Here is a 26,873-nt window from a genome sequence, read left to right as displayed (position 1 = left end):
AAGGGTATTATATTTCTATTATGTTCGGTAATTCTACATCAAACAGTGATGAATTTTCTAGTTACTATTAATGATGAAAGAAGTCATTTCCCCCAGGAAGGTGGGTCCCTGGTGTGCTGGCTGACTACACAGCTCTGTAAAAGGGAAACAGAATAGTAGAGGTCCTTATTGGAATGTGTCCTATGGATTCAACTATGGGAGTAGGTAATGTTCAAAATGACACCAAAGGTTTTATAGTCTGGTATCAATTTCTGGTAGGATCTGTTAGAAATGCAAGGGAAAAAGCCGATTTTAAATTTCTTTAGCATCCAAATTAAGCCAGGAAAATGTAATTAAGAATACTGTTCAATAAATATGCTTATTAAATAACTTAGAGGGGTCTCTTCCTTTTACTTGCAAAGGACAATCAACTTGATCTTAAGCTTATTTGCTCAAAGTATGCCTTCCCCCAAATTTAAAAGGTACTATGAGTTCCATAAGCTATCCTACAGTCAGAAATTTATCTTTTTTTTTTTTTTAGACACTTAGGTTAGAGAAGGTAGGTAAACAGAACATTTGTGCTGGCTTTCATCAACAGCTTAAACTTAAGGAGCATTTTAACCAGCGGAACACTTACAGCTTAGCAAGAGGTTTAAAAATTACTATAGCAAATAAGTCTCGAAGTCATCAAAATACTGATGCCTTAATGTCATCAGTATTTTTTTCTTACTGATAGAAGTTATTGCTCAGGATAGAAAAAACAGTAGCTATGCAATCAAGAGATGTCAAGTTTCCAATTCACAGTATGTTAAATAGACTTGCTGTGACAGATGAAATGCTTCATCACTTCAAGAGCTACAAACAGCCCAACTCTAAATTCATGACCTAAACATATTTTATCCAGTTTAAGAAATCTGAGATACATTTTTGAAGAAGGGGCAGAGGTGTCTACTTATTCATTAATACAGAAATAGCCATATATATTTCATGAATATAATTAACATTTTTCTTGCTTCTGACACCTATTACAAAGAGCTATGAGTCCAGTTCTTTATATACTTCAAAATCTTCCCCATGTACAAAATTCTGCACATACTCTAATGAAAGCAGCAATATTTTCTGAAAAAAGAAATAACCATGTACATTTATTTACAAGTCTTAATATAGCAAAATCAAAATGAAAATTGAGAACACTGCTCATTTTTCTAATTGCATTTGACATACAAAATGGAGTTTCTTCAGAAAAAAGATTTGTATGAAATTTACCTTACCTTATGATTTATGCTCTAAGAGTACATTTTATAAAAATCAGCAACCAGGCTTCTTTTATGTTTAAATGAAATCAACATAAGTATAATGAGTAACTTTCTTTTATGTAGTAGCAAAGAGGGTCAATAATCCTTTCAAGAAAGAGACTATTTCATTTCCTCCCAACTTGGATTCACCGTAAACACGATCCACAAATGATATTGGAACCTAGTTAAAAAAACACACATTAAGTCAGTCTTCAAAAATATTAAAAAGGAAGTTAGCAAGCATACACCAATGCAATACAAACACGCTCTGTCTTATGATAGCCCTTCAAGTAAGTTCAGAAGTTATGTGTTATATATAGTTAAGCTGTTATAGCAACTGTACGTCCAAATCTTTAAACATTTTGTTACCTAAAAAAAGGTCAAATGAACCAAATCTAAAACCATCTGAAAAGCAAAGATCCTGAATATTAAGCTGTTGACTTTTTCAACCAGAATTTCAAGAAAAAAATTTATACTCCAAAGTAAAAGCCTTTCACTACATTTTTTCAGTAGTCCATTCAATTTATCTGTTACTATGTTTTAGTGTTAAATTAAAAATTCTGACACTTTCATGGAGACATGGCATTCTAATTATTTTCTTGCTATGAGTAGGAACATTAGTGTTAAAGGAGGAGAGCCGTTCCTAAGAGATCAACAGCTAGCTGTATATATTACTGACCACCTCCCGCCCCCATTAACTCCTGTCCTCTTCATGGAAAATGGCAAACGGATTCATCATTAGAGTGGTTCTTGGCTATGGAAAGAGGAAAAGGAGCAAACACACTCATCCGACAGTGCTGAGTGGTCAGAAGAAAGGGCAAGATGCAGAACCTACCAGTAACTTTTAATTCTTTAAAAGGGAATGATGCCTTCTATTAATGTTTTAAATCCTGGTGGGGTCAACGTAGTTAATTCGAAAGTGAATTTTTACCCTTTAGTACATGGACGTTCCAAACAACTAGAAGCCTCCCACATTTATTTAGTAGTTGTGCAAGTTAAACTTTTTATTATAGTCTAAACCTACTGTTTCCTTAGAAGGGATACGGCATTCTATTTACCAGCAGTTTGCCTACCTCGCCAATAGTATAATTCAACTGTCTTGCCCGAACAATCATCTCCATCTGGAACACATAGCCTTTAGAAACACATTTTTCTATTAATTTCTGTAGAACTTCTTTTCGGTATAACCTGTGAGAAAGTAAAATACATATGAACACCTAGATAAATACACTTGCTACATGTATCCTTTATGAAAGTCCACTGGTATTTATAAAACCTACAACTTTTCAATAGCTCTTTGCATGCGGAAAAACTGTCACAGCTTATGATTAGGATACACTTGTCCTGAGCGGAATGGTCATGCAATCTTTGGTAAATAATTTAGAATAATTTTGAAAATGAATTCTTAGTATCTTTTAGGGAATTATTTCCTTACCATACTACCACTAATTATAAAAATAGGATAAAGTGAGTCATCTGAAGTAGAACCACCATTTTAAGCTTTTAAATTTTGAAGTTGAATGAAGAGAAGCCATTCCAAATATTCCAACAATCGAGCTGACAGACGATGACAAGTAGATGACAAGAGCAAACCCAGTAATTAACAAGTGTTTCCTCATAAATGTCTGAGCAGCTTCTATTTCCCAAGATGTACTAAATAAATTCCCTGAGATAAACACAGTGCCCTTAGGGGACTTAACAGGGAGCTCCTGAAGAAAGTGACTGGGTTCATCCAGAAGACTTCCCAGCTCCTGTCTCTTACACTTTGTGAATCTGATGTGCTCCACATTTGGCCTGTGTATCTGCCCACTGCAGGTCTCTAACTGTGACCTCAATTGGTGATAGCTGTATCCTACCAGGACCGCCTCAATCCTGCAATGCCTAGATTCCTATCTTAACTTTGTGTGTCAATTCTGACAAAGGACCAAAGAATTAACATTATTTAATGGAAAAAAGCAAATGCCAAGTAATACATGGTCATACAATACAGTTCATCTTCTATAGCAAGACTAAAATTAAAAATATCACCCACCAAAACAAACAAAAATTACCCTTCCCCCAACCTGGAAGAAGGCTTTGTTCTAATTAAATGATAATTTTTTTAAAATTAAAAATACAGAGAGCAAGGTAACTGCAAACACCCTAACCATTAACTATTTTAAGTTTTTCTGTGGACAGAGCAACAATATTCATGTGAATTGCCGAAAGTTGCTGGAAGAAGTGCTGTTCTTTGGAGCCTATCACCAACGATAGCAATGTTCTGAATAAGAAGTGGATTAAGAAGCCACCTGGGCCCCCTAAGGCCCCCACTAGGGGCTGAGCACCAATGTGAATATTAACAAGCACACTAACCTAAGCCCTACCTTTGATGCTCTTTAGAAAGTACATTTCCCTTAAGAAGATGCTCAGGCCTCAGGGCACCTGGGTGGCTCAGTGGGTTAAAGCCTCTGCCTTCGGCTCAGGTCATGATCCCAGGGTCCTGGGATCAAGCCCCGCATTGGGCTCTCTTCTCAGTGGGGAGCCTGCCCCCCCCACCTCTCTGCCAGCCTCTCTGCCTATTTGTGAACTCTGTCAAATAAATAAATAAAATCTTTAAAAAAAAAAAAAAGAAGAAGAAGATGATGCTCAGCCTTCATTAGCAATTTCTTAAAGATTTTACTTATTTATTTATCAGAGAGAGAGCACAAGCAGGCAGAGTGGCAGCCAGAGGCAGAGGGAAAAGCAGGTTCCCCACTGAGCAAGGAGCCCGAGGTAGACTCAATCCCAGGACTCCAGGATCATGACCTGAGCCAAAGGTAGTGGCTTAATCGACTGAACCACACAGGCGTCCCTCATTAACAACTTTTAAGGAATTTCAGTCTATCTTTGTATGCTCTGGCACAAAAATGTGGTAGAAATTAAAAGCATTTCTTAAAAATAAGTCACTGTATGCTAAGAAATTCAGATAAGAAGTTGTTAATAACAGAAAATATATAATTACAGTTTTCACTGTACCTGAAACTTCCTGTTAAATCCGATGCTCCTGGTCTGAGCAAAATCTGAGTTATAAAATTGGCCCCGCGGCTGTTTAAATAAAACAATTAGATTTTCTTTATATATTTTCTAAACAACAGAAACACAACCAGGGTCAGAGTGCTAAAACCATTATACTAATTTCAGAAATGCAACACAGTTTTATAAACACGTCAATTTTATAGAAATTTTAGTTAGTAAAGGATGTGATATTCTCATTTTTGAGGAAATGGGGACTTTTATTCTCTGAATGTGACACTTAGAGAGGACCTATAAAACAATCATTCTTCTAAACTTTAAGGTAAGAAAGATAATGGATTTTTACTTCAATTTGCATATTTGCTACCAGTCCTCATTTAGAATTATGACCATTTCTCAGAAAGCAAAAGGAATCAGGGATTTGGAGTTTCCTTTTCAGATTCTAATAAGCACAAGGGATCATGGGTTTCAATCAGGCAATAGGTCAGTCTGCATAATAATGGCACTTTTTTAAAAAAGAAGGTATGCAAGTAGGCAAGAGTTTTGGTTTTTGGCAATCTCTGGAAATTGAACAAAATGTTCATTTTGAAACTGTTTTCTTTCTACTTGGGCCACTATAACTAAATACCACAGACTGCGTGGCTTAAATGAATTTATTTCTCCCAGTTCTGAAGGCTGGGAAGCCCAAGATCAAGGTGCAGGAGACATGGTTCCTGGTGAGAACCCCCTTCTTGGCGTACAGAGGGCTGCCTTCCTGCTGTGTGCTCTCACAGAAGAGGCAACAAAAGCCAAGCCCTCAGGTCTCTCCTGGAAAGGGCACTAATTCCACTATGAGTGCCCCATGGTCACTAAATTTAATTACCTCCCAAAGGCCCCACCTCCAAATACCAACAATTTGAGGGTAAAGTATTTTAACAAATAAATTTTAGCAGAGACATCCTGGCCCTAACAATGACAAGGTATGTGCTTCAAACAAAACTAAGTATCAGTTTCAAGCTATTACTAATACCAATGATTAACATTTCAAAAAGATCTGAAGTGCCCTTGGAAAAAAGTGACTTTTGTATTACAGCTATTTTAGTGAGCTCCGACTGAGGGAAAAAAAAAAGTTTTCTGAGGCAGTCTGGAAAGAACAGTTTCTCTCCAAAGCCAAGGTAACTACCAAGGCCCTCCCTAGGAAAGATTATTTTTACACAGATAACATGGTTAGGGCTATAGCTGGGATAATAGCTTACAAAAACATTTTCCCAATAACAAAATTCTAGGGCATAGTTTACCTCTCAGAATGGGTTTAATCAAAGGAAAGTGAGCGTGTATGTATGTATATATGTGTATGTATACATACACATTTGTACCTCAAATCAGTGAATGTATCTCTAAATTGGGATTTTTAAATTAAAATGCAGTAAGAGTCAGATGGGCTTGGATTAAAATTCTAGTTCATACAAATGAGTCCATGGGCAAGTGATTACATAATCTTTCTCAGGAGTATATATTTCAGTCAGTGCAGACATTAACAACTAATGACAAACACACCTCAATACAACTTGGGACTCCTTAATTTTAAAGTGGGAGCTGTGATGACCAAATTCAGAGGGCCTGAGAGATTACTCACTCGTTGTTCTCAACACTGGCTGCACAATAGAATCCTCTGGAGAGCCTGTGAAAAATACTGATGGTTCTGCCCCACCCGTGGAGATCGATTTGCATGGTCTACAGTGTGTGTGTGCACAAGAAAGGGAAAATGACACGGAAGAGTAGTGTACGATTTTCTCTCCACGTGATTCCAGTATTTGGCAGGATTAAAAACCACTGTTTTATCCAATCCCTTCATTTCACTGAACATTGAGGCTCTTACAGGTCTTAAATGACTTTCAAAACCAAGGTTCCACAGTTAAGAGGCAGAACTGTGATTAACTTAACAAAATCTTCAGTAGGAATGAAAAGGGTCATAAAAAACACTAATGTTAGTAAATATTAGTAAAGGCATACCTTTACATCTGTAGGGGTATGCTGTCATATATTAAGCAAGAAGCTACATAGATCCCTTATAGATTTCATCTTCTCAACCACCACAAAAAGGTGAAAGAGATTAAATAAGGTCAGAAATTCTTTGTGAGTCTTCCAATCAAAAAGTAAGATACTCCTTCCCTATCCTTTGATTATGGACCCTCTCTCTTTTGTGTGTGTGTGTGTGTGTGTGTGTACACAAGACTACTCAGTCCCAAAATACAGATGAATAGTTCACTTAGAAGCTGAAGGTACAGAATCAATTTTGCTGAATTAGACCATTTCTAACAAAGGTTCAAAAGCTTATGCTGATTTTTCCTTAGTGACAAATACTCAAAATAAAATACTTTAATCATAGGAAAATTGGGACACAAGGAGCTATCTGGGAGTATATATTGAAGTTAACAATCCGATCCCAGAAATCCCAAGGCAGCATGGGGAGTAATCCAAATACCTGTCACAAACACACTCCTAGTAGGTACAATAAAGACTACAGAAACTGCAGCACATGTCTATACCTGATTATTTTTCTTTTCAAATCCCAGCCGTATACACCTCCATTTCCTTTGTAGCGAGTTCCAGAGACAATGTCAAAATTACCCTCCTTCTGCTTCCTGAAGAAATAAATACATTAGCTGTCAATTAGAAAAAGTTATTGAGCATTCAATATTTATTTTCACGAGCTACACAAAATAAGCTTTTAAGATTTGCACAGGAAAAACTGCCAAGAAAACAGATGAACTATACCACTGAAAAATCCTTCAATGTAAGAAGACCTGATATTTTTCCTTTATTAATTTCTAAAACTAAAAAATAGCAGTACTTGCTGATGGTACCATGTGAAACCATCCTAAAATGTAATCCCCCTCCATTCTGTTCTTGGCCCTATTAATAAGTAAACAGTGTTACAACAGCCTGGTAACCCTCCAGACCGTTCTCTTTGCAGAAAAATACAGACAAAGCCCCAGGGATTTTGGTTGCTTTAACAAAATTAGAAACCAAAAAAGTATATTCTGCAACTTGCTTTTTGTCAGTTAATGATATACATAATGGAATCATGGACATCCCTGGAGGTCAACAGAGAATTTCCCCATTTTTTCTAATAGCTGCAAAAATTTCCCATGGAACACTGGACCCGTATACTTGTATGGTTGTTTTCATGGTGGGTCTCCCAACCCCCAACACCACAAACACAATGAACAGTGTGACAACGTTCTTATAAACGTACATCCTGGTGCTTATACAACCCAAAGTGGAATATAAGAGAATGCTAAAACAAAGCTTACAAGTATTTTGAACAGTTATCACCAGAAATTACTTTCCAAGAAGGTTGTAGCAACTCACACTTCTCCAGCAGTATTTGGGTGTGTCCACTTCCCACCATCTTATCCGTGCTAGATGTGTTGCTCTATTTAAGTTTGTAATTATGACAAAATAATGGATAATAAAATACTGCCACAATTATTTCACTTCATGTTTCCCTGCCAACATCTCAGGGTATCTTCCCTCGGGCTTCATAGCCATTGGTGTTTCTTCTACATTGGGCTTGTTTCTAGCTTTCACCCATTTTTCTATTCCCCTGGTTCCATTTCCTTCTCAGGTCAAAGGGGCTCTTGGGAATTAGATATATAAGCAGAAAGGTATCTCTGAGGCGACCTTATGCAGAGATCAAAGGATGAGAATAGCTAGCTATTAAGGAGCAGGGAAAGAGCATTTTAGGCAAAGAACACAGTGCTCCGTGTGACACAGAAATGGAAGGAGCATGCCTGCCGCAGAGGGGGTGGATAGGAGGGGCACAAGATGAGCTCAGAAAGGGACGCAGGGGCCAGATCACGTAGCTGTTTGAGGGGCAAGGAAAAGTTTCTTTTTAAAGTTTCTCTTTAATGAGAACTCACTGAAGTAATCGAAACAGGAGAGTAACATTATCTAATTCTGTTTTAGTATATTTAGCTTACACTGAAAACAGTTTCCAAATTCTTATTCTGAGAGGTTTCATGTTGTCTTGGATTCTTTTTTCTTAAGGTTTTATTAATTTATTTGACAGAGAGAGAGAGAGCGCTCAAGAAAGAGTAAGCATCAGCAAGGGGAGGGGCAGAGGGAGAGGGAGCAGCAGACTCCATGCCGAGTAAGGAGCCTGATACGGGACTCAATCCCAGGACCCTGGGATCATGACCTGAGCTGAAGGCACACACTTAACAACTGAGCCATCAGGTGCCCTTAGATTTTCTAAGAATACAACCATACTGCCTGCAAATAAATACCACTTTGTATCCTTACTTAATATTCATACTAAATTCTTATTCTTAACATCACTTAAAATGTCCACATATAATGCCAGCTGGCATGCCTGCCTCAATGCGTTTATTAATGATTCAGCATTTCACCATTTAGTAAGATGTCTGTCTTAGGATTGGATTGTCTTTATGAAGTTTAAATGGTTTCTTTTTATTTCTGTTTTCAAGTTTTATTAGAAGTGGCTAGTACAGTTTATCAAATACCTTTAAGCACCTACGGACTTAATCATGCTGCTTTCTTTGCTAACATGATAAATTATGTGGATGATTTCCTGATGATGAACCATTCTGGCATTCTTGGAATAAACCCTACTTGTTCATGGTGTTTTACCCTTATGATGCAGGGCTTAATTCCATTAACATGGAAGTCACCTTCCATCTTTTCCTGTGGTCTGGGAGAATTTAGAGTCCCTAAAATACATCATTTAGCCAGGAATCTATAGCCATGAGGCTCAGATTTGTATGTTGGTTTCATTTCTGACAGCAAACTTAACATAGCATGTGCATTTTTAATTAGTAAAAAATGAAAATAAGTCAAATATTGAAGTAAGATAAATAATTTGAATCACAATTCTTTCAAATATTAAAAAATACCTACCTAATGAATTCAGGAATAAATTTTGGCTGAAATTTAGAAAAAATAAACATTAAGTCAGTAAAATAGGCTTAGACTACCACGAATAGCCAAAGAAAGAAACACACCACTTACATGGTGTGAGAGATCAGCATCCATAATAATGATGTAGTTTCCTGTGGCATGTTTCATTCCATGAATATATGCAGTTCCTGAAAATGAAAATATATCCACTGAAGAAAGCCATCAGAAATGCTTACATATACATGTGAAATTAAGCACCTGAAAAGCATAAATCAGTCCCTTAAAGGTGATACTAAACTATAATTAAATCCTATTTATTCTCAGTCAAAACCATCTCTCCATTCCATTCTTTCATCTGCCACTTCACCTTAGTCCCAGGCACCACCTTCTGAAGCTCAGCTCTCTACCTAAAAGCGTTTCCCTGCTTCTGCTCTTCCCATCACTCCTGGCCCGTTTCCACAAAAGCTATCCCAAGTGTAGTCTCCACTGTAACCTGAGTACACTAGAGGGATCTGGTATTTGGGGTCAAAGACACAGCCAACAATTACTTAGCTCCCTTCATGCCTAAAAGTCCCCAGGGACCTGAAAGGTAAGGGTAAGTGGGGATTTGGGGAGTCCCACATTCCCTAGTTCCAAACCCCCACAGTATCTTATTAGCAATGGTGAACTTGTCTAACTTCTTTTGCTAAAGAGTGAAGATCACAGCTTTTTCGATTTCCACGGACACATAGGGAATTCCTGATTGCTTTCGTGGCAGTTTCCATTATTTCAATCTCAAAGAACCTCTGGGTTCAGATACTCAGAACACTTGATGATGTCAGAGAAATGGTCTTCAAGACAGCAGCAAATAGTCACATTTTTAAGAACTGTGCTTCCTCCATGCTCTGCCAATTTTTCAGTAAAATTATACTACTTCTTAATCTAAGCAACTGTAACCAGCCCAGAAATAAAGGTACTGAGATACTCATTTCAGAATGATTAAGTTCATCTAAGATTTTAAAGACTAGAAAAGTTTTCTTTTTAAAAAATAGTTACTTTTTACTACTTATAAAGAAATGTTCAAAGATTTATAGCTAATACAGCATGCTGGTCCAAAACATTTACTCTCAGATCCCTTCTCTGGCTCTGCTCTACCCTGTTCTACATTGCATAGAACTATAGTTCCCACATACTCTCCTCAACTGGTGGTCAGATAGCTTCGGGAGGCAGGAGGGATAGTTTCCAGGAGAGAGAAAAGGAAAACTCTGTGTCCCCCCTCCTACTCTGCCTCCCAGCACTGACTGGGTATCTATCCTCTATGGCTCTAGCTCCTGCCACGTATCCCCTACTTCATCCTTCCAGCCCCTTCTAAATAGCCTGGGTTCCTAGGCTCCAAAAACACCATCTGCTCCTACTGTTGCTCCATTCTAGGGGTGGTAGCAACCTCTTGCCACTACCAGCTTGAGTGGCCTCACTGTTCCATTCCATGTGGCCTCTTAGCATTCCTTCACCTGTGTAACCAGATTCTTAGTATTAAATTCCCTACACTGAAAGGCTGACAGTGGTTTCTGTTTCCCCAAGTGGACCCTGACTGATATGTGCAACTCAAGTTAAACCATATACGCATCATTAAGATCATTAAAAACCATCAGAGGTCACTGTATTTTGGCTTTCTTCCAAATCTGGAAAATACACACTGGGTAAGCTTACCAAGGCGAGAAGCAAGTATGAGGGTCGAGAGGTTCTACTTACCCAGGCCCAACTTTTTCTCCCGTGGTCTTAGAAGCTGCAAGAATAAGAAACAGCATTTTAACACAAATACTAAAAATAATCTAATAAAAACTCTTTTTTAGGTGTCTACTTCTTTTAACAAAAATATAGCTGCATTTATTAGAACTTAAAGCAGAGTATGTTTAACATTTTTTTGCCATGGTACAAAAGTATTTAGTAACAAATCAAATAGCTTAGTAAGTTGGAAAAACAGTATTCTTTTAAACCCAACTCTGCAGGTCAAATTTTAAGCATTTTTTTTCCTGGTGCTATTCACCAGAAAACAGTAGGTGAACAATGTTATGGCTATTACTTTATAATTTTGAACAACAGCTGTTGATTCCTTCTCCTAAGAAAACCGAGGATTTAACTCACTTATCCTATACCTTCATGTATTTGATAGCCTCATCTGTTTTCTCAATCCCGTTTGTGACTTTATTATTTATTTATGTTCTCGATCTACTCCCACCCCTCTGCTTTTTATTTTTTTCAGTCACAAAAATAATACAGGCTTATGGTTACAAGTCAGACAATATATGGTCATACATTAGTTAAGGCATTCAGGTCAGTTGCAGGTATGTGCCATTACAAATATTGCTACAATAAAGATACTTGTACATATATCCTTTTGTAGGGGTCCTGTCATTTCTGTAATTAGCATCCCAAAAGTTGAATCACAGTGGCTGAAAAGGTATGCATGCTTCTTTATCTGGATTCCTTGTCTGATTTTAAATGCTGATAGCACTCCATCAACTTATCCTGACTTTATGCTTGGAAGACCTCATTACATTCTCTACTGGCCCAATGATATGATTTTAGGGTTACAGGCTTAACAATAAGATTTTTTTTTTCTCTTACTTTTCGTCGATCATTTAGTCTTTCTATCCTTTTTTTCCCCTTCATATATAAACCTTGACTTCAGGTTCAGCTTTTTTTCTTTGGAAATTTCTGAAGAAAGTAGAATGCCAAGATTTTGATTCTAAGTTTCTGAGGTATGGGGCTCACATGAACTCACTACCAAGCCTATCTACACCCCTTCTACATTTTCCAGTGTAAATCTCTTAAAGTATTTTCAGTTTAATTCAACCAGGATAGACTTTTTTTTTAAACTACATGTGAACTGCTGTAGGTCTTGGGGAGGAACAAAGATAAAATGCATTCCTGCTCAATGAGCTCTTATATAGAAGAAAACTAGACATTTAATCAATCATGTATACTAATTATAATTCACTGGACAAAATCAAACAAGATATATCTGGTTTTATTTTTGTCACTGATGATTACTGACAAAACACTGACCTGGTATCTGCTCTAAAAAACAAGTTCACCTTAGATTTTCTAGAATTCTGTTTCAGTTCGAAAAATCTTTTTTTCTGAAGTTTTTTAAAATATAAACCATGCTGCATGATAAAGTACTATGGAACAGTTAAAAGAATGAGATAATTTAGCAATAAAAGATCTCTTGGCTACTGTTAAAAATCAACAGAATGATACAGGGAGATTGCATTTATGTTGAAACACAAAGAATGCCACATTGCCTAGTTTGACAAATACAGACACATACACAGGCATGCACAAAGATCTGAAGCAAGCCACACCAAGCTGCCAGACTGGGGTGTCCCCTAGAAAAGGAACTTGGAGGGGGACCACAAAGGCAACGTCAGTTTTATCAGCAACTTTTTCACTGAAATGCAAGGCTCACCTTTTTTTTCCATTTTATTTATTTTATTTTTGGCCATTTACAGTTGTGAGTTTATGTTTTTGTAAGAGATTTTATTTATTTGAGAAAGAACAAGAGAAAAACCAAGTGGCAGCGGGAGGGCGGGGAGAGAAGCAGATCCCCTCCGAGTAGGGAGCCCAATGTGAGATCTATCCCAGGACCCTGAGGCTATGACCCGAGCTGAAAGCAGATGCTTAACCAACTGAGCCACCCAGGAGTCCTGAGAATTATGTTTTCGTACATTTGATTAGGGTACTGATCTTTTTTTTTTTTTTTTTAAAGATTTTATTTATCAGAGAGAGAGAAAGAATGTACAAGCAGGGGGAGCAACAGAGGGAGGGGGAAAAGCAGGCTCCCTACTGAGCAGGGAGCGAGAGACAGGGCTCAACCCCAGGTCCCTGGGGTCATAACTGAGCTGAAGGCAGATGCTTAACCAACTGAGCCACCCAGGTGCCCCAGGGTACTAATCTTTTTGTTAGAGGTAATATTTTGGTACTTAGGGATAAATGATATTTTTTTTTTTTTTTAGGATTTTTTTATTTATTTGTCAGAGAGAGACAGAGAGAGAGCGAGAGAGCACAAGCACAGGCAGAGAGTGGCAGGCAGAGTCAGAGGGAGAAGCAGGCTCCCTGCGGAGCAAGGAGCCCGATGTGGGACTCGATCCCAGGACGCTGGGATCATGACCTGAGCCGAAGGCAGCTGCTTAACCAACTGAGCCACCCAGGCGTCCCGATAAATGATATTCTTAAAGTAGTCAAATCTTTCAATCCTACAGTTATATTAGATGTTTTTTTAAATTAATGAACATGCATTACATTTTATTAAAAGAACAAGCTGTATAAAGACTAACCTATGAAATAACATAGGTGACTTAAACTAATCTCTAGTTGGAGGCTGAAACAGACGGCATACATCAAACATAACAGAAGCACTCAACATGGAAAGGCTGAAGCCCCATCTCCTATCCCTCTGCCCTATAAGCATAGTTAATAGTTCAGGGTACGTGCCTCCAATTGTTCTTCAGCCCCACCTCCGCTGTTAGCTGTGTAACCTTGGAAAGTGCCTTAAACTCTCGTTTCCTCAGAGTTTAAAGAAAAAAAACTTCCTTCATTTTTTTGAAACATTCATTTCAGCCACTTTGAAAGACTAGCAAACAAAGCATCTGTGAATATTTCCAGATATTGTAAAATAACTTCAGTAATAATTTGTCTCCATTTTCTATCCCAACAAACCACACATATCACTTCAGAGCAAGTAAGCGCTATCCAAGGCATGGCCTGATATTGTCTGGGTTGGGGAGACGGGCAATTTTCTATTTTAAATGATTTAAAGGTCATAAACTAATGAAGGAACAGGGAAATTCCCAGGTAACATAGGAAAATCTAACAGTGAATGTAATTTTTTTCCTCATTATTTTGAATTTTATTGGGTTGGTGGGAAAAATGGAACTTCTTGAGGGCCATGTAGTTTTAGAATTTGAAAAGGTCAATTTAATAGACTTATTCTAATATCAATCGATTATACCTCAAGGTTGAATCAAGTTCTATGACAAAGGTATTCAAAATATTGTCAGGTTGATATTCCCAGATTAAATAACAACACATAACTCAGAGTAGTCTATACAGTAACAAATGTGATTCAGTGCCTTGGCTCTCACCTCTTTAAGAAAAAGTGGGGAGCTGCTGGCCAAAAAAAATGAACCTGACATCATCAGAAGTCAATGCTAGAAGGTTGGAAATCTGTCAATTTTTAATCTCCTCCTGTGTATCACAAGATATTTAGAGAACTGGAGATGTGACAGACATTTGAGTTGCCCATGTGTGATATGGAAGGAATTACTAGCACAGAAAACATTTACCATGCGTGTAATAATAACACATGTCCCTTAAACTCTTCTATTGACCACCATCTACTCCAACTGAATAGAAATTATTTCATTATCAGGATTAATGAAGAATGTGGGTGCCTGGTAAATTTTTTTTTCCCCCCCTAATGCTTAATTACCTTTTCTTAAAATGCAAGTATCAATAAAGCTTCTCCAAGAGACTTTTTTTGTTTATGTCTATATTGATGGTTCTCTTTTGGGAGAAGAGGACAATTTTGCCCACAAGGGCTCATCTGATGATATTTTGGTTGTCACCCTGGGGAGAGGGGCTGCAAATGGTATCTAGTGGGTAAGAGTCCAGGGATGATGCTAAATGTCCTCTAACATACAGGACACTGCCCCCACCCCAGCACCAACCAACCCCAATCCCCCACCGCAAAGAATTACTAGGTCCCAAATGTTAACGGTGCCAAGACTGAGAAATTCTTGTCTATACATATTAAAAAATACCCAATGCCTAGAATGTGTATTTTTTTTTTTTGAGATTTTATTTATTTATTTGACAGACAGAGATCACAAGTAGGCAGAGAAGCAGGCAGAGAGAGAGGCAAGCAGGCTATCTGCCGAGCAGAGAGCCCGATGCAGGGCTCGATCCCAGGACCCTGGGATCATGAACTGAGCCAAAGGCAGAGGCTTTAACCCACTGAGCCACCCAGGTGCCCCTAGAATGTGTTTTCTAATTAAATCTGGATTTAACTGCATGCTTTTGGCCCAAGATTTATCTAAAGTTGAGCTCACAAGTATTTTCAAACATTTACAAAATAAACCATTATAAAAATAAACCAGTGATGAAAAATAAAAATTATAAAGCCATTATAAAATGAATTCTACATCTGAGTTACTCCAGTAGAAAAATAACACCCTTCAAAGTATAGTGGGAAAATCTAAAATATAAGTCTCCAAGTCAATCTCCTCGCATAAGACTGCTTTACAGGTAAAACAAAAGATGCTAAGTGCTCTGAAAAATAAAAAGATGCCAAATTTCCATGAAACAATCGCCCACCCAACTATAAGCTTTTATACTTGCAAAAAAGGAAGCCGAAAGATCAAAACATATATTACTAATTGCAATCTAGTTCCATAATATTCCTTGTCAATTCAGGAGCATGCTTTAATTTTGCCCTTCAAGAGAACTTATCTGCAGGGTAAGTTGTAAAAACAGAGTTTATCCAAAGGCCAACTATTAACTTTTTAACAATTATTTTTCTTTTTTTAAGATCTTATTTATTTGAGAGAGAGAGAGAGTGCATAAGCAGGGGGAGCAGCAGGCAGAGGAAGAGGGAGAAGCAGGCTTCCCATTGAGCAAGGAGGCTGATTCAGAGCTTGATCCCAGGACCCTGGGATCATGACCTGAGCCAAAGGCTTAACCAACTGAGTCACCCAGGTACCCCTTGCTGTACAATTACTACTGATCCAACGTATCAAAGGCATGTATAATCTCAAGCACAGTGAAAATGCATCTGAATATCAAGTGTGTAAGATGCTTTTTATCATTTCAGTTTCTAGAAAAATTGACTGAATTTAAGAGCTGTCATTTCTCATTCTTTTCGCTAAACAAACATCAGTGATATGACAGAAAAATGTTCACATGACTTACAATCTTGTCTGACCCATAGATCTTCTCCAACTGTTCAGCAATGTCCCTTGTTCCATCTGGGCTTCCATCATCTATGATTATAATTTCATAATTGATTCCACTAAAATAAAAAACAAAATGAAAGTTTGTATTGTTTGGAAACAGTACTGTCTAAATAAAAAAAAATTTTAATTACTAATTCCTCACCACACAAGTGGAAATTTATTGTCACATTAATCACTAAAGGAAACCTCAATTACCAAATGAAATAAATGTCATTTAGTACTTCACCTACAAACTCAGCATGTGGCTGAAAAATGCTATAATAAAGTCCTGAAATGTTAAAAAAAAAATTCTCACACGGAAAACGTACTCTTCAATTTAAAAAAAAAAATCACAGCAATTCTATATTCTATATGATAGGATATCATGAAATTTTACTTACCAACTTTGGAAATGGAATTGTAGGACCTTAATATCAAAACTTGGTTACAAAAAAGATTTCAAAAGTACATTTAAAAGATATCTCAGGTTGACTGAGTTGCTGAGTGAATATTCTTTTAAATTTAATTCCAAATAGGTTTAAATGACATAAGGAACAAATATGAGTTCATTCTATCCGTTAAAAAACTCTCTTTAAAATGGCAAAATAATCCCTTACACCACTATTTCAAAGGGTTGTACCCATTACTTCACACTATTATATACATAAATCACGGATAATTACATAAAAGATTTCAATGTGCTTCAAAGTGAACATCTTTCTATTGGCTCTCCATTAATTTCATGTTACTGCTCTAGTGTAAAAATAAGCCAACACAATACTTGGTTGTACATGTTATCACTATGTTTTCCCCCACCTCATTTTAGACTTTTTTTTAAAAATAATATTTTGGGGAAACTTAATTGGAAAGAAAAGGAAAGCACAGCAAAACTCCCCTATAACACTGTTTCTTCTTTGCCTATACTAAAAACACATATAAGGAAAAACACATTCCGTTGTAAAAGGATTAAAAAAGTCAGCCCTGGCAAACTAGGAAGAAAGCTAACCTCAGCCTATCTGTTAAGAGGAAATACTAGACTTCAGCTTCCCACAGTGCTTTAATTTTGGCAACTGCTTTACAAACCAAAATATGTAAGATGTTGATTCTAGCTGATACGCTGAGAAAGATACACTTCAAAAACAAATGAAGTTATTCATTAGCAAATTATACTTCAATGTGCCCAGAACACCTGAGGGTAAGGTAGTTTAAAGGAATCCGGCTAAGCTGCCTTTAATTCAACTATGCCTGAAAAGAAAATCATTGATCCCTTCTTGAAACGTCCCTTGGATTAAAGCAAAAAAATATGAGACTCAGAAGACAAACTAAACAAGATCGACCATATGACAATTTCTCTCATGGGGAAAGTGCTTACAGAAACCAAAATAAGATAACTAACTAAAAGAGGAAAAAGAAATAAATTTAAAAAAAAATGTGAGGAGCCACACACATGATGATAGCTATGACAGTCAAAGAATGATAGTCAGAACAGCAATGTTTTTCACCAATCAGCATTTCCAAAAATGTAAGTTTAATAAAACCCGGGGTTGGCTTTGGTCAGGAAACAAGCACTCGGGATAATGTCAGTCCTAAGGTGGTACTATATATATGTTTATCCTGCCACCCCCCAGCATTTTGGTAATAACTGTCAATTTTAAGCACATCTGTTGACCCAGCAATTCCACCCTAAAGACTTTATCCCCAGCTCACTAGTAAAAGTACGAGCGTGTCTGTTGCAACATTCTTCCAAAGGCGTATTCACTATGCGTCCAGCACTCTTTTAAATCGTGCAAAACATGGGGTGAACAAAGTCTCTGTTTTCATCTGTAAAGCGAAAGTCAAAAAAGAAAAACGAAAAAAAGCTCCAGAAATAATCTACGTTCACTGGGATGACACGGCTCGTTAAATTATGAGTCATATGGAATATTATCGAATTAAAAAGGATAATTTTCTAAGTTGGTATGTGTGGATCTGGAAAGATCTTCAGAGGTCTATACACGATCCCATTGGTATAACCCTAAAACAAGTAACTTCGTACTAACACCAAGATATCCCGAAATCTTAAAAAAATATCGTGTAACACTTCCAAACTCAAAACTCGAAAAGCCCTAGTTTCTAACAATCACATCAAACATCCACTAGTGACCAACGAAGTTGCCCGGCCCAGCAGCAGCTCTCTAACCCACAGAGATCAAACCTCATGCTTACATAAGCCCTCAGCACGGGGGCGGGAGTGAGCGTGCTCATTTAGACTCCCGGCTCCTGCCGCATCCTGACCATCTAGAAGTAGGAGTGAGGTCAAGCTTTCAACCTCGCTCCAAGTGAAAGAGAGCCCAACCCTACTTTAAAAAAAAAAAAAAAAAAAAAAAGACAGCCGTGGGCGGGGGGAAGGGGGGGGAGAGCGGTGGTGGGGGTGTACAATTAAGAGAATGTCTCACAGAACCCAAGGGCAGGAATGAAAACCCAAGACACGGAGAGAATCCCAGAAGTATCCGCTTCTGCTTTCTCCAAGGGTGGCCCTCTCCCCAAGTCTTGCCTCAAGAGCCCAAGGAAGGCGACGCAGGGCCGCCTCGCGCAGCCAACCGCCGACACCCAGGCCGGCGAAGCCAGCTCATCTCATTCCTCAGGGAGGGCGGCCGGACACGCTACCTCTCGGAGAAGCTTTTCACCAGCAGCCATACGATGAGCGGTAGGTTCTCGCGCTCGTTGTAGGTGGGCAAAAGCACTGAATACTTGTCCTGTCCCCGGGCGCGCCCCTCCGACTCCCGCCGAGACCTACGAGAACTAGCGCTCGCTTCCTCGGAGGCCATGGCGGAACTGCGCGAGACGCCGGAAACGGAATGACGTCAACGCGCCTCGAGAAGGGGACGGGTCGGACCGTACCAAATTCGGGAAGCGGGGGGACAGGCTCTGTGGTTGGGTTCTAGTTCTCTTAAGGCTATCTTCGTGGTGCCTAGAAATATCCAGGAACGATGACTCCTTAAAGTTGAATATGAGGGTTTCTCCAGGAAGTGAATGTCTACTTATCACTTTTTCCCATGCTCCGTAAAAATTTTTTAGTTTCTTCCAGTCGCTAGAGGACGCTAAGCCGGAAAAGGAAACGCCTTTTAAGACAACTTCCGAGAGTGGCGCGATGGGGTCCAGGGAGGACGTGCTCGCCTTGCAGGCTGAAGTTGCCCGGCGGGAGGAAGAGCTGAGTTCTCTGAAGCAGAGGCTGGCGGCGGCTCTTTTGGCGGAGCAGGAGCCAGAGCGGCTGGTTCCGGTGTCGCCCCTGCCGCCGAAGGCCGCCCTGTCTCGAGATGAGATTTTGCGTTATAGCCGGCAGCTAGTGCTGCCTGAGCTGGGCGTGCACGGACAGCTGCGCTTGGCCACCGCGTCCGTGCTCATCGTGGGCTGCGGTGGGCTCGGCTGCCCGCTGGCGCAGTACCTGGCGGCGGCCGGCGTGGGCCGCCTTGGCCTTGTGGACTACGACGTAGTGGAAGCGAGCAATTTGGCCCGCCAGGTGCTGCATGGCGAGGCCTTGGCCGGGCAAGCCAAGGTCTTCTCGGCCGCCGCCTCGCTGCGCCGCCTCAATTCTGCGGTGGAGTGCGTGCCCTACGCTCAGGCGCTTACGGCAGCCACCGCGCTGGACTTAATCCGCCGCTATGACGTGGTGGCCGACTGCTCTGACAACGTGCCCACTCGCTACCTGGTTAATGACGCGTGTGTGCTAGCCGGCCGACCTCTCGTGTCGGCCAGCGCCCTGCGCTTTGAAGGCCAAATCACAGTGTACCACTATGACGGCGGGCCTTGCTATCGCTGCATATTCCCCCAACCACCTCCAGCGGAGACGGTGACCAGCTGCGCGGATGGCGGGGTGCTCGGTGTCGTAACCGGGGTCCTGGGCTGTTTGCAGGCGTTGGAAGTGTTGAAGATCGTAGCAGGTCTGGGTCCGTCTTACAGTCGCAGCTTGTTGATCTTTGATGCCCTCCGAGGACAGTTTCGTTGTATTCGGCTTCGGAGCCGCAGGCCTGATTGTGCAGCTTGCGGCGAGCGGCCCACTGTGACAGACCTGCAGGACTATGAAGCCTTCTGTGGCTCCTCGGCCACTGAGAAGTGCCGCTCTCTGCACTTGCTGAGCCCAGAGGAGCGAGTTTCGGTCACCGACTATAAGCGCCTTCTGGATTCAGGCTCCCCCCACCTGTTGCTGGACGTCAGGCCTCAAGTGGAGGTGGACATCTGTCGTTTGCCTCATGCCTTACACATCCCTTTGAAACATTTGGAACGGAGGGATGCTGAGAGCTTAGAACTCCTAGGAGAAGCAATCCGGGAAGGGAAGCAGGGCACACAGGAAGGGGCGGCTTTCCCAGTTTATGTGATTTGCAAACTGGGCAATGACTCCCAGAAAGCCGTGAAGGTCCTGCAGTCCTTGATGGCGGTTCAGGAGTTAGAATCTTCAACCATTCAGGATGTTGTGGGGGGCCTTATGGCCTGGGCTGCCAAAATCGATGGAACATTTCCGCAGTACTGAGGTGGATGGGAGATCCTGACCTGAGGCAGATGTGGACTGCCATGGTACCCAAAAGATACATTTATTTGCGGTTTTTCCAGGAATGTATGGGAGAGACTGGGATTGTCCCAAAACTGACGACATTGGACCCCTTTTTGTAAGGGGCTTTTTTGTTGTAATGCATTGGATGCTTTTCTTATTAATGGGTTGTAATACTGTTTCTGAGAACTGTCTTGTGTTTCCAGCACTTGGAAGATGCCTTGAACATGTGAATTACAGTGTTAAGTGACAGGATTCTGTGTTTTGACTGATCATTTCTCTGTTCTGCTTTTTTCCCACCTCTCCCAATCAAAAAATACTTTAAATTGTCTATTTTAATGCTTGGAAAGCTGTAGTAAACTTAGTCTCCCTGAATTGATCACAGATGATATACTTGAGGTCAATTTTTTGTTTGCCAAGACATTGTTTGGGTCTTCAATTTCAAATGATAGAATATGTTCCACAGAAATGTTTAAAATGTAAATTATTTTAATTATCTGGGAAAGGGTCATTCTGTTGAATATTTGAATTAATATAAAAGTGAGATATTTAGTAAGATAAAGGAAACCACCTTTGTAGTCTGTCAGTTTCTCTTATAAATTGCTGATTTAAAAAAATTGCAGTTTTGTACACACTGTGTACTGTGGTTTGGCTTGCTTCGGAATCTTCAAGCCCAGGTCCCAAACTTCTGCCCTCTCCTGCCCTTTATTCCTTACCCAATGTGTTATTTTTTTTTTCCTTGCTTTACTGGCCAAGTATACCAAATACAGCATTGAATTAAAGTGGCATAGTGAGCATTGTTATTTCCTTCACAATCTCAGGTGAAAAACTGACTATTTGACCAATATGACTTGTTGTTGCTTTACTGTAGCTATTACCTTTTATCAGATTAAAGAAAATTTCCTTCCTTATATAATTTGCTAAGTTTTCGTTGAATTCATTTGATGAATGCTTTTGCATTATCATGTGCTGCTTTTTTCTCTTTGGTTAATGCAGTGGGTGATATTGATTCTCTTTGGTGGCAACACACACACACAGACACACAATTTCCCCTCTCAGTAATTACCAAGTGTCCAATACCGTATTGTCAACCACATGCACATGGTGTACAACAGATTCCAGAATCCCGTGTCCTGCATGGCTGAAACTTGACACCCACCAAACCACTCCCCATTTCTCCCCTTCAGTTTGCCTCTTCTATTTTGATTTAATCTATTTTACTCCCATATTTTTTAGTAGTACAAAATGTAGGTGTTTTTATGTTTATGGATTAGACAACGTTTTCATGAAATGGCAGGTTTGCGTAACTTCTATACAAAACGAAAAGCAAAGATTTGGTCGATATCCGGGCAAGTTGAAGAATGCCTACCCTGTCAAGAGGGCCTCTGCCCAATCCAGCTGATTGTTGCGTCCAGGTCTATAATCCTCAGAAATCACAGATGTAAATGTGAAATCTTTGTATCTTTGGCTACAATTTTTTTAAGTTCAGCGGCTTGTGGACTACACAAAACCCTTGCAGGTCAGATTTCCTCGGTTTGTAACCTCTGATAGAGACTCCCTTTTTTTTTTTTTTAATCATAAAAGAGTGGTATTATTTAACAATCAAATTCAAAATTAGGATAGTCCTCACCTAACTGTGAAACACTGTAACCCATGTTTTGAATGGGCACGCCTCAACCTTTGTTGTAAAGACGGAGCAGGTTTCTTTTGACTGTTTTTCCCAAGGAGTTGTGGAACTAAATGATCGAGACCAGTGAGTAAAGATGGCTGGCCTGTGGCTTACCGTCTTACTTCCAGGACAAAAACTGCTCCGGATTCATACCAAGAAATAAAGTGGACAGATAAGGGAGCTATTTCCTATTCTAAGGACTGGTATCCTAAAGTTGAACAGTTTTGGTAGTTCCTGCAAACTTGGTTCTCAGTAGGACAGGCAACAGAAGATGACTCTGACCGCTTAAGTGGGAAAGGGGCTTATTAAAGTGAGATGAGGTGCTTCCAAGAATTTTGGAGACAGCCTTAAAGCTGTAATTCCAAGAGTGATTCCCCAAACCACGCACAGAACTGACCTCAGAATACTTTCTATGCTATGCTGCCCCATCTAGCCCTCAAGGAAACTGCTAGCATACCTCACTGTTCTCCCAGGAAGCCCAGCACGTCAGTCACGGCTCAGGGGACAGAAAACAGAATTGCTTTACATCGATTGCTCTTCTGAATCTGCCTTCTGAGGTGTGTCTGGTAGGGAGAGCCTAGTCTCAGTCCCTCCATCCTCGCTACAAGAGCAGCTGCGAATTCGAGTCTTGCCATCTATAGTCGGGAGACAGAACCCAATCTGGCTTTTTCTCAAAGTAGTGAAAGATTTTTTTCAAAAGTTGGGCTGTTAACGTGACCAGTATCTGTTACAACAGGATCCAGATTCTTTTATTCTTTGGAACTTTGTTCTCTCTGGGGATGGTGACCAGTTTTTCTACATTCAGATGGGATTTTTTTTTTTTTTAAAGATTTTATTTATTTGACAGAGAGAAATCACAAGTAGATGGAGAGGCAGTCGGAGAGAGAGAGGGAAGCAGGCTCTCCGCTGAGCAGAGAGCCCGATGCGGGACTCGATCCCAGGACCCTGAGATCATGACCTGAGCTGAAGGCAGCGGCCTAACCCACTGAGCTACCCAGGGGCCCCTCAGATGGGATTTTTAACTCGATACTTTTTCCTTTTTATTTAGCAAACATCAAGTGTACGAGTTACTATTCTTAACTCTGGGATAAAGATGAAGAGATTTTCTATTTCAGACTTTACATGAAAATGAAAGGAGACAAATCAACAAATCAGTGTTTTTTTTTTTTCATAAAAAAAAAAAAAAAAAGAAACTGATGTATTGGGGTGGAGATCTATTTTGGATAGATTAATTAGAGGAAAGCTCCTTGCTGAAGGGTTGACGTGAAACCCAGAACCTAATGGGTGATAAGGAGCCAGCTCGATTTGGGAGAACCTCCCTGACTGGGAGGAAAGCAAGTGGAAAGACCCTGAGGCAAATAAACTTATAAGTTTATAAGTTCGAGAAACTGAAGAGGCAAGTGGGTTGTGGACAGTTGAGGCAAGTGGAGCAAGGTGAGGTTTATGAAGGTTGGGAACACATCAAGAGTAGGTTGTAGGGGCGCCTGGGTGGCTCAGTGGGTTAAGCCACTGCCTTCGGCTCAGGTCATGATCTCAGGGTCCTGGGATCGAGTCCCGCATCGGGCTCTATGCTCAGCAGGGAGCCTGCTTCCTCCTCTCTCTCTCTGCCTCTCTGCCTACTTGTGATCTCTCTCTGTCAAATAAATAAAATAAAATCTTTAAAAAAAAAAAAGAGTAGGTTGTAGACCAGAAGTTTGGTTTTTATTCCAAGTAAAATAATAGCTAACATTTACTGGGTACTTACTATGTGATTAGGAACTTGAACCCAGATGGGGGTTCAGAGAGCCTGTGTTCTAAGCAATACGCTATACTGACTCCCAGTGGGAACTTTGTACTTGTTTTACACGGTTTCACTTTTGAAAAACAATCCATGCCCTAAGCATCAGGTTGGAAAGAGCTTGGATTTCAAACGCAGAAGAAATGTACTCCGACTCACTTGGCTTGCAGGCTTCTCTCTAGGGAAGGAAACCCAGATTGAAATCCCTGGGAGCCCTCTGACACCAATGTGTTACCTAGGTAATGTCCAGTTAATAATGAGTCACTTTGGTCAAGGAAATTGAGAAATAAGGTCTCAACGTGAGCCACAGCTGGTAAATAGAAGTGTTACCAAGGAAGGGGGTCAAAAAAGGGCAGGAAGTCTCCCGAGACTGTTCCCGTGGGAGAGGAGCAATTTTTTTTTTCCAAGAGTGTTTATTTTTAATTAGCTGCTCCCTCTCACGGCAGCAGAGGGGCCCCTCAGAGCCTGAATTCAGGTACGCAGCCCCGTTTGCTCTACCCAGGGGAAATTTTCTTTGCTTTTATAGGTTGTATCTTAGGATTCCATATGTAACATGAGGTAGCCCTATCCGGGTTAAGAATAAAATCTCATCATTTGAAATCATGCACCCGCCTTCAGATTCAGGATAATCCTGGAGTCAGTATGGAATATTAGGAAAGCAATGTTGCAGGGGTGGTTAAGTGTTTTGCAAACAAAATGGGTTAATTCATGCTTTCCATGTACTATAATCTCTGAGGCACTCAGGATGTGAGAGAAAAGCTAATGAAACCAGCCCAGAATTGGGGTGATAAACAGGATATCATTTACTGTGAAATTCGATGTAGTGGTACTGATTCTGGCTTTTAATCATTGCAGAAAATCTGCGTGTAAGTGGACCCGCACAGTTCAAACCCATGTTGCTCAATGGTCAGCTGTACACATAGACTGTGTCTTCCTTCCCACTCCTAACTATTCTCAGTTCCTTCCCCCAGAGACCATCTCTGTAAGCAGTCTTGGTGTGTTCCTACAAAACACCTTTTTGTGCCTATACTTTTTAAATACAAAGGGTAGTTACACTGTTTCTATTTTTTTTTAAAGATTTTATTTATTTATTTGAGAGACAGAGACAGTGAGAGAGAGCGTGAGCAGGGAGCAGAGGGAGAAGCAGGCTCCCTTCTGAGCAGGGAGCCCAACACGGGGCTGGATCCCAGGATCCTAAGATCATGATCTGAGCAGAAGGCAGATACTTAATGGACTGAGCCACCCAGGGCCCCCTGTATACTTTGTTTTTTTGTTTATTTTTTTCTTTAGAGAGAGAGTGAGCACACCTGGGGAGGGAAGAGGCAGAAGGAGAGGGAGAGAGAGAATCTCAGGCAGGCTCCATGTCCAGCACAGAGCCCAATGCAAGGCTCAATCTGACAACACGAGATCATGACCTGAGCCAAAATCAAGAATCAGATGCTCAACCAACTGAGCAACCCAGGGGCCCCTGTACTTTGTTTTTTTAAAAAGGTATTTATATGTTGGCCACTTTGTTCTCTTCTGACATAGACCAGTCTCATGCTGTTTATCCAACACTTAGAACACCATCATATATGTGCCCTGGAATTTCTTTAACCAGTTCCCCCACTGGAGGACGTTCAGGATTTTTTTTTAAGATTTTGATTATTTATTTGAAAGAGTTCACACGTAGGCAGAGAGAGGCAGAGAGAGAGAGAGAGAAAGAGAGAGGCAAGCAGGCTCCCTGCTGAGCAGGGAGCTTGATGTGGGGCTCAATCCCAGGACCCTGAGATCACGACCCGAACTGAAAGCAAAGGCTTAACCCACTGAGCCACCCAGGCACCCTATTTCAAGATATTTATAGTCTTTCTGCTATTAGTAATAGTGCTTCCAAGAATATCTTGATATCTGTATCTTTGTACAAATACATTTTACAAATAATCAAGAGTTTACTATGTACTTCAGAATCTGTGAATGTGATCTTGTATATGGAAATGGAGTCTTGCCAGATGGCACTAACTTAAGGATCCTGGGACGAAATTATGCCAGATAGATGTTGGGACCTAAGTCCTTTGACTGGTGTCCTTAGAAGAGCAGAGGGAGGGAGATGTGAGACACAGAGGCACAGGGAGGGGCGGTCCATGTGGAGGGGAGCTAGAGACTGGCATCATCCCGCCACAGGACAAAGAACACTGAGTCTCTGGCAGCCTCCAGAAGCTGGGACACAGGCCTGGAACAGGTTCTCCGTCAGAGCCTCCGGTGGGAACCTACCCTGCCCACACCTTGCAATGCATTTTGGGCCTCCAGAGCTACAAGGATAAAATCTGTTTTTATTTATTTATTTATTTATTTTTTTAAATTTTATTTATTTATTTGACAGAGTGAAATCACAAGTAGGCAGATAGGCAAGCAGAGAGAGAGAGAGAGAGAGAGAGAGAGAGGGAAGCAGGCTTCCTGCCGAACAGAGAGCCCGATACGGGACTCGATCCCAGGACCCTGAGATCATGACCTGAGCCGAAGGCAGAGGCTTAACCCACTGAGCCACCCAGGCGCCCTAAAATCTGTTTTTAAAACCACTGACATTGGGCGCCCGGGTGGCTCAGTTGGTTAAGCGACTGCCTTCTGCTCAGGTCATGATCCCGGAGTGTCTGGATCTAGTCCAGCATCGGGCTCCGGGATCAGCAGGGAGCCTGCTTCTCCCTCTCTGCTCCTGCCGTCTCTCACTATCTCTGTCTCTCTCGCTCTCTCCAACAAATAAATGAACAGATCTTCAAAAACCCAC

At 40.4% G+C, this 26,873-nt stretch overlaps 2 protein-coding genes across 2 annotated transcripts; one reads left to right on the top strand and one right to left on the bottom strand.

Annotated features, from left to right (window-relative positions):
• DPM1 (dolichyl-phosphate mannosyltransferase subunit 1, catalytic) lies at positions 1–19,239 on the bottom strand. The gene is made up of 9 exons (XM_032350353.1): positions 18,788–19,239; positions 16,119–16,218; positions 10,899–10,932; positions 9,279–9,355; positions 9,168–9,193; positions 6,794–6,889; positions 4,269–4,337; positions 2,348–2,462; positions 1–1,455 (listed from the first exon to the last, which is right to left on the bottom strand). Exons 1-9 carry the CDS (start codon positions 18,946–18,948, stop codon positions 1,351–1,353), a joined length of 783 nt encoding a protein of 260 aa, XP_032206244.1. The 5' UTR covers positions 18,949–19,239; the 3' UTR covers positions 1–1,350.
• MOCS3 (molybdenum cofactor synthesis 3) lies at positions 19,232–21,557 on the top strand. Its single transcript, XM_032350352.1, has one exon. It carries the CDS (start codon positions 19,272–19,274, stop codon positions 20,646–20,648), a length of 1,377 nt encoding a protein of 458 aa, XP_032206243.1. The 5' UTR covers positions 19,232–19,271; the 3' UTR covers positions 20,649–21,557.
• The last annotated feature ends 5,316 nt before the right edge of the window (positions 21,558–26,873 follow it).

The sequence above is a fragment of the Mustela erminea genome, chromosome 7 (genome assembly GCF_009829155.1).
Source record: "Mustela erminea isolate mMusErm1 chromosome 7, mMusErm1.Pri, whole genome shotgun sequence".
Taxonomy (NCBI): domain Eukaryota; kingdom Metazoa; phylum Chordata; class Mammalia; order Carnivora; family Mustelidae; genus Mustela; species Mustela erminea.
Note: the sequence above shows the minus strand (reverse complement) of the source record. Positions and strands in the feature narration are given on the sequence as shown.

Bases quoted from the DNA above. Each gene is read 5' to 3' on its own strand.
- DPM1 (XM_032350353.1), bottom strand. From the start codon at position 18,948: ATGGCCTCCGAGGAAGCGAGCGCTAGTTCTCGTAGGTCTCGGCGGGAG. The intron at 4,338-6,793 runs GTATAGACATGT...TTATTTAAACAG, and splicing joins TTGAAAAGAAAAATAATCAG to CCGCGGGGCCAATTTTATAA. The intron at 2,463-4,268 runs GTACAGTGAAAA...ACTTTCTCACAG, and splicing joins GATTTAACAGGAAGTTTCAG to GTTATACCGAAAAGAAGTTC.
- MOCS3 (XM_032350352.1), top strand. From the start codon at position 19,272: ATGGGGTCCAGGGAGGACGTGCTCGCCTTGCAGGCTGAAGTTGCCCGG.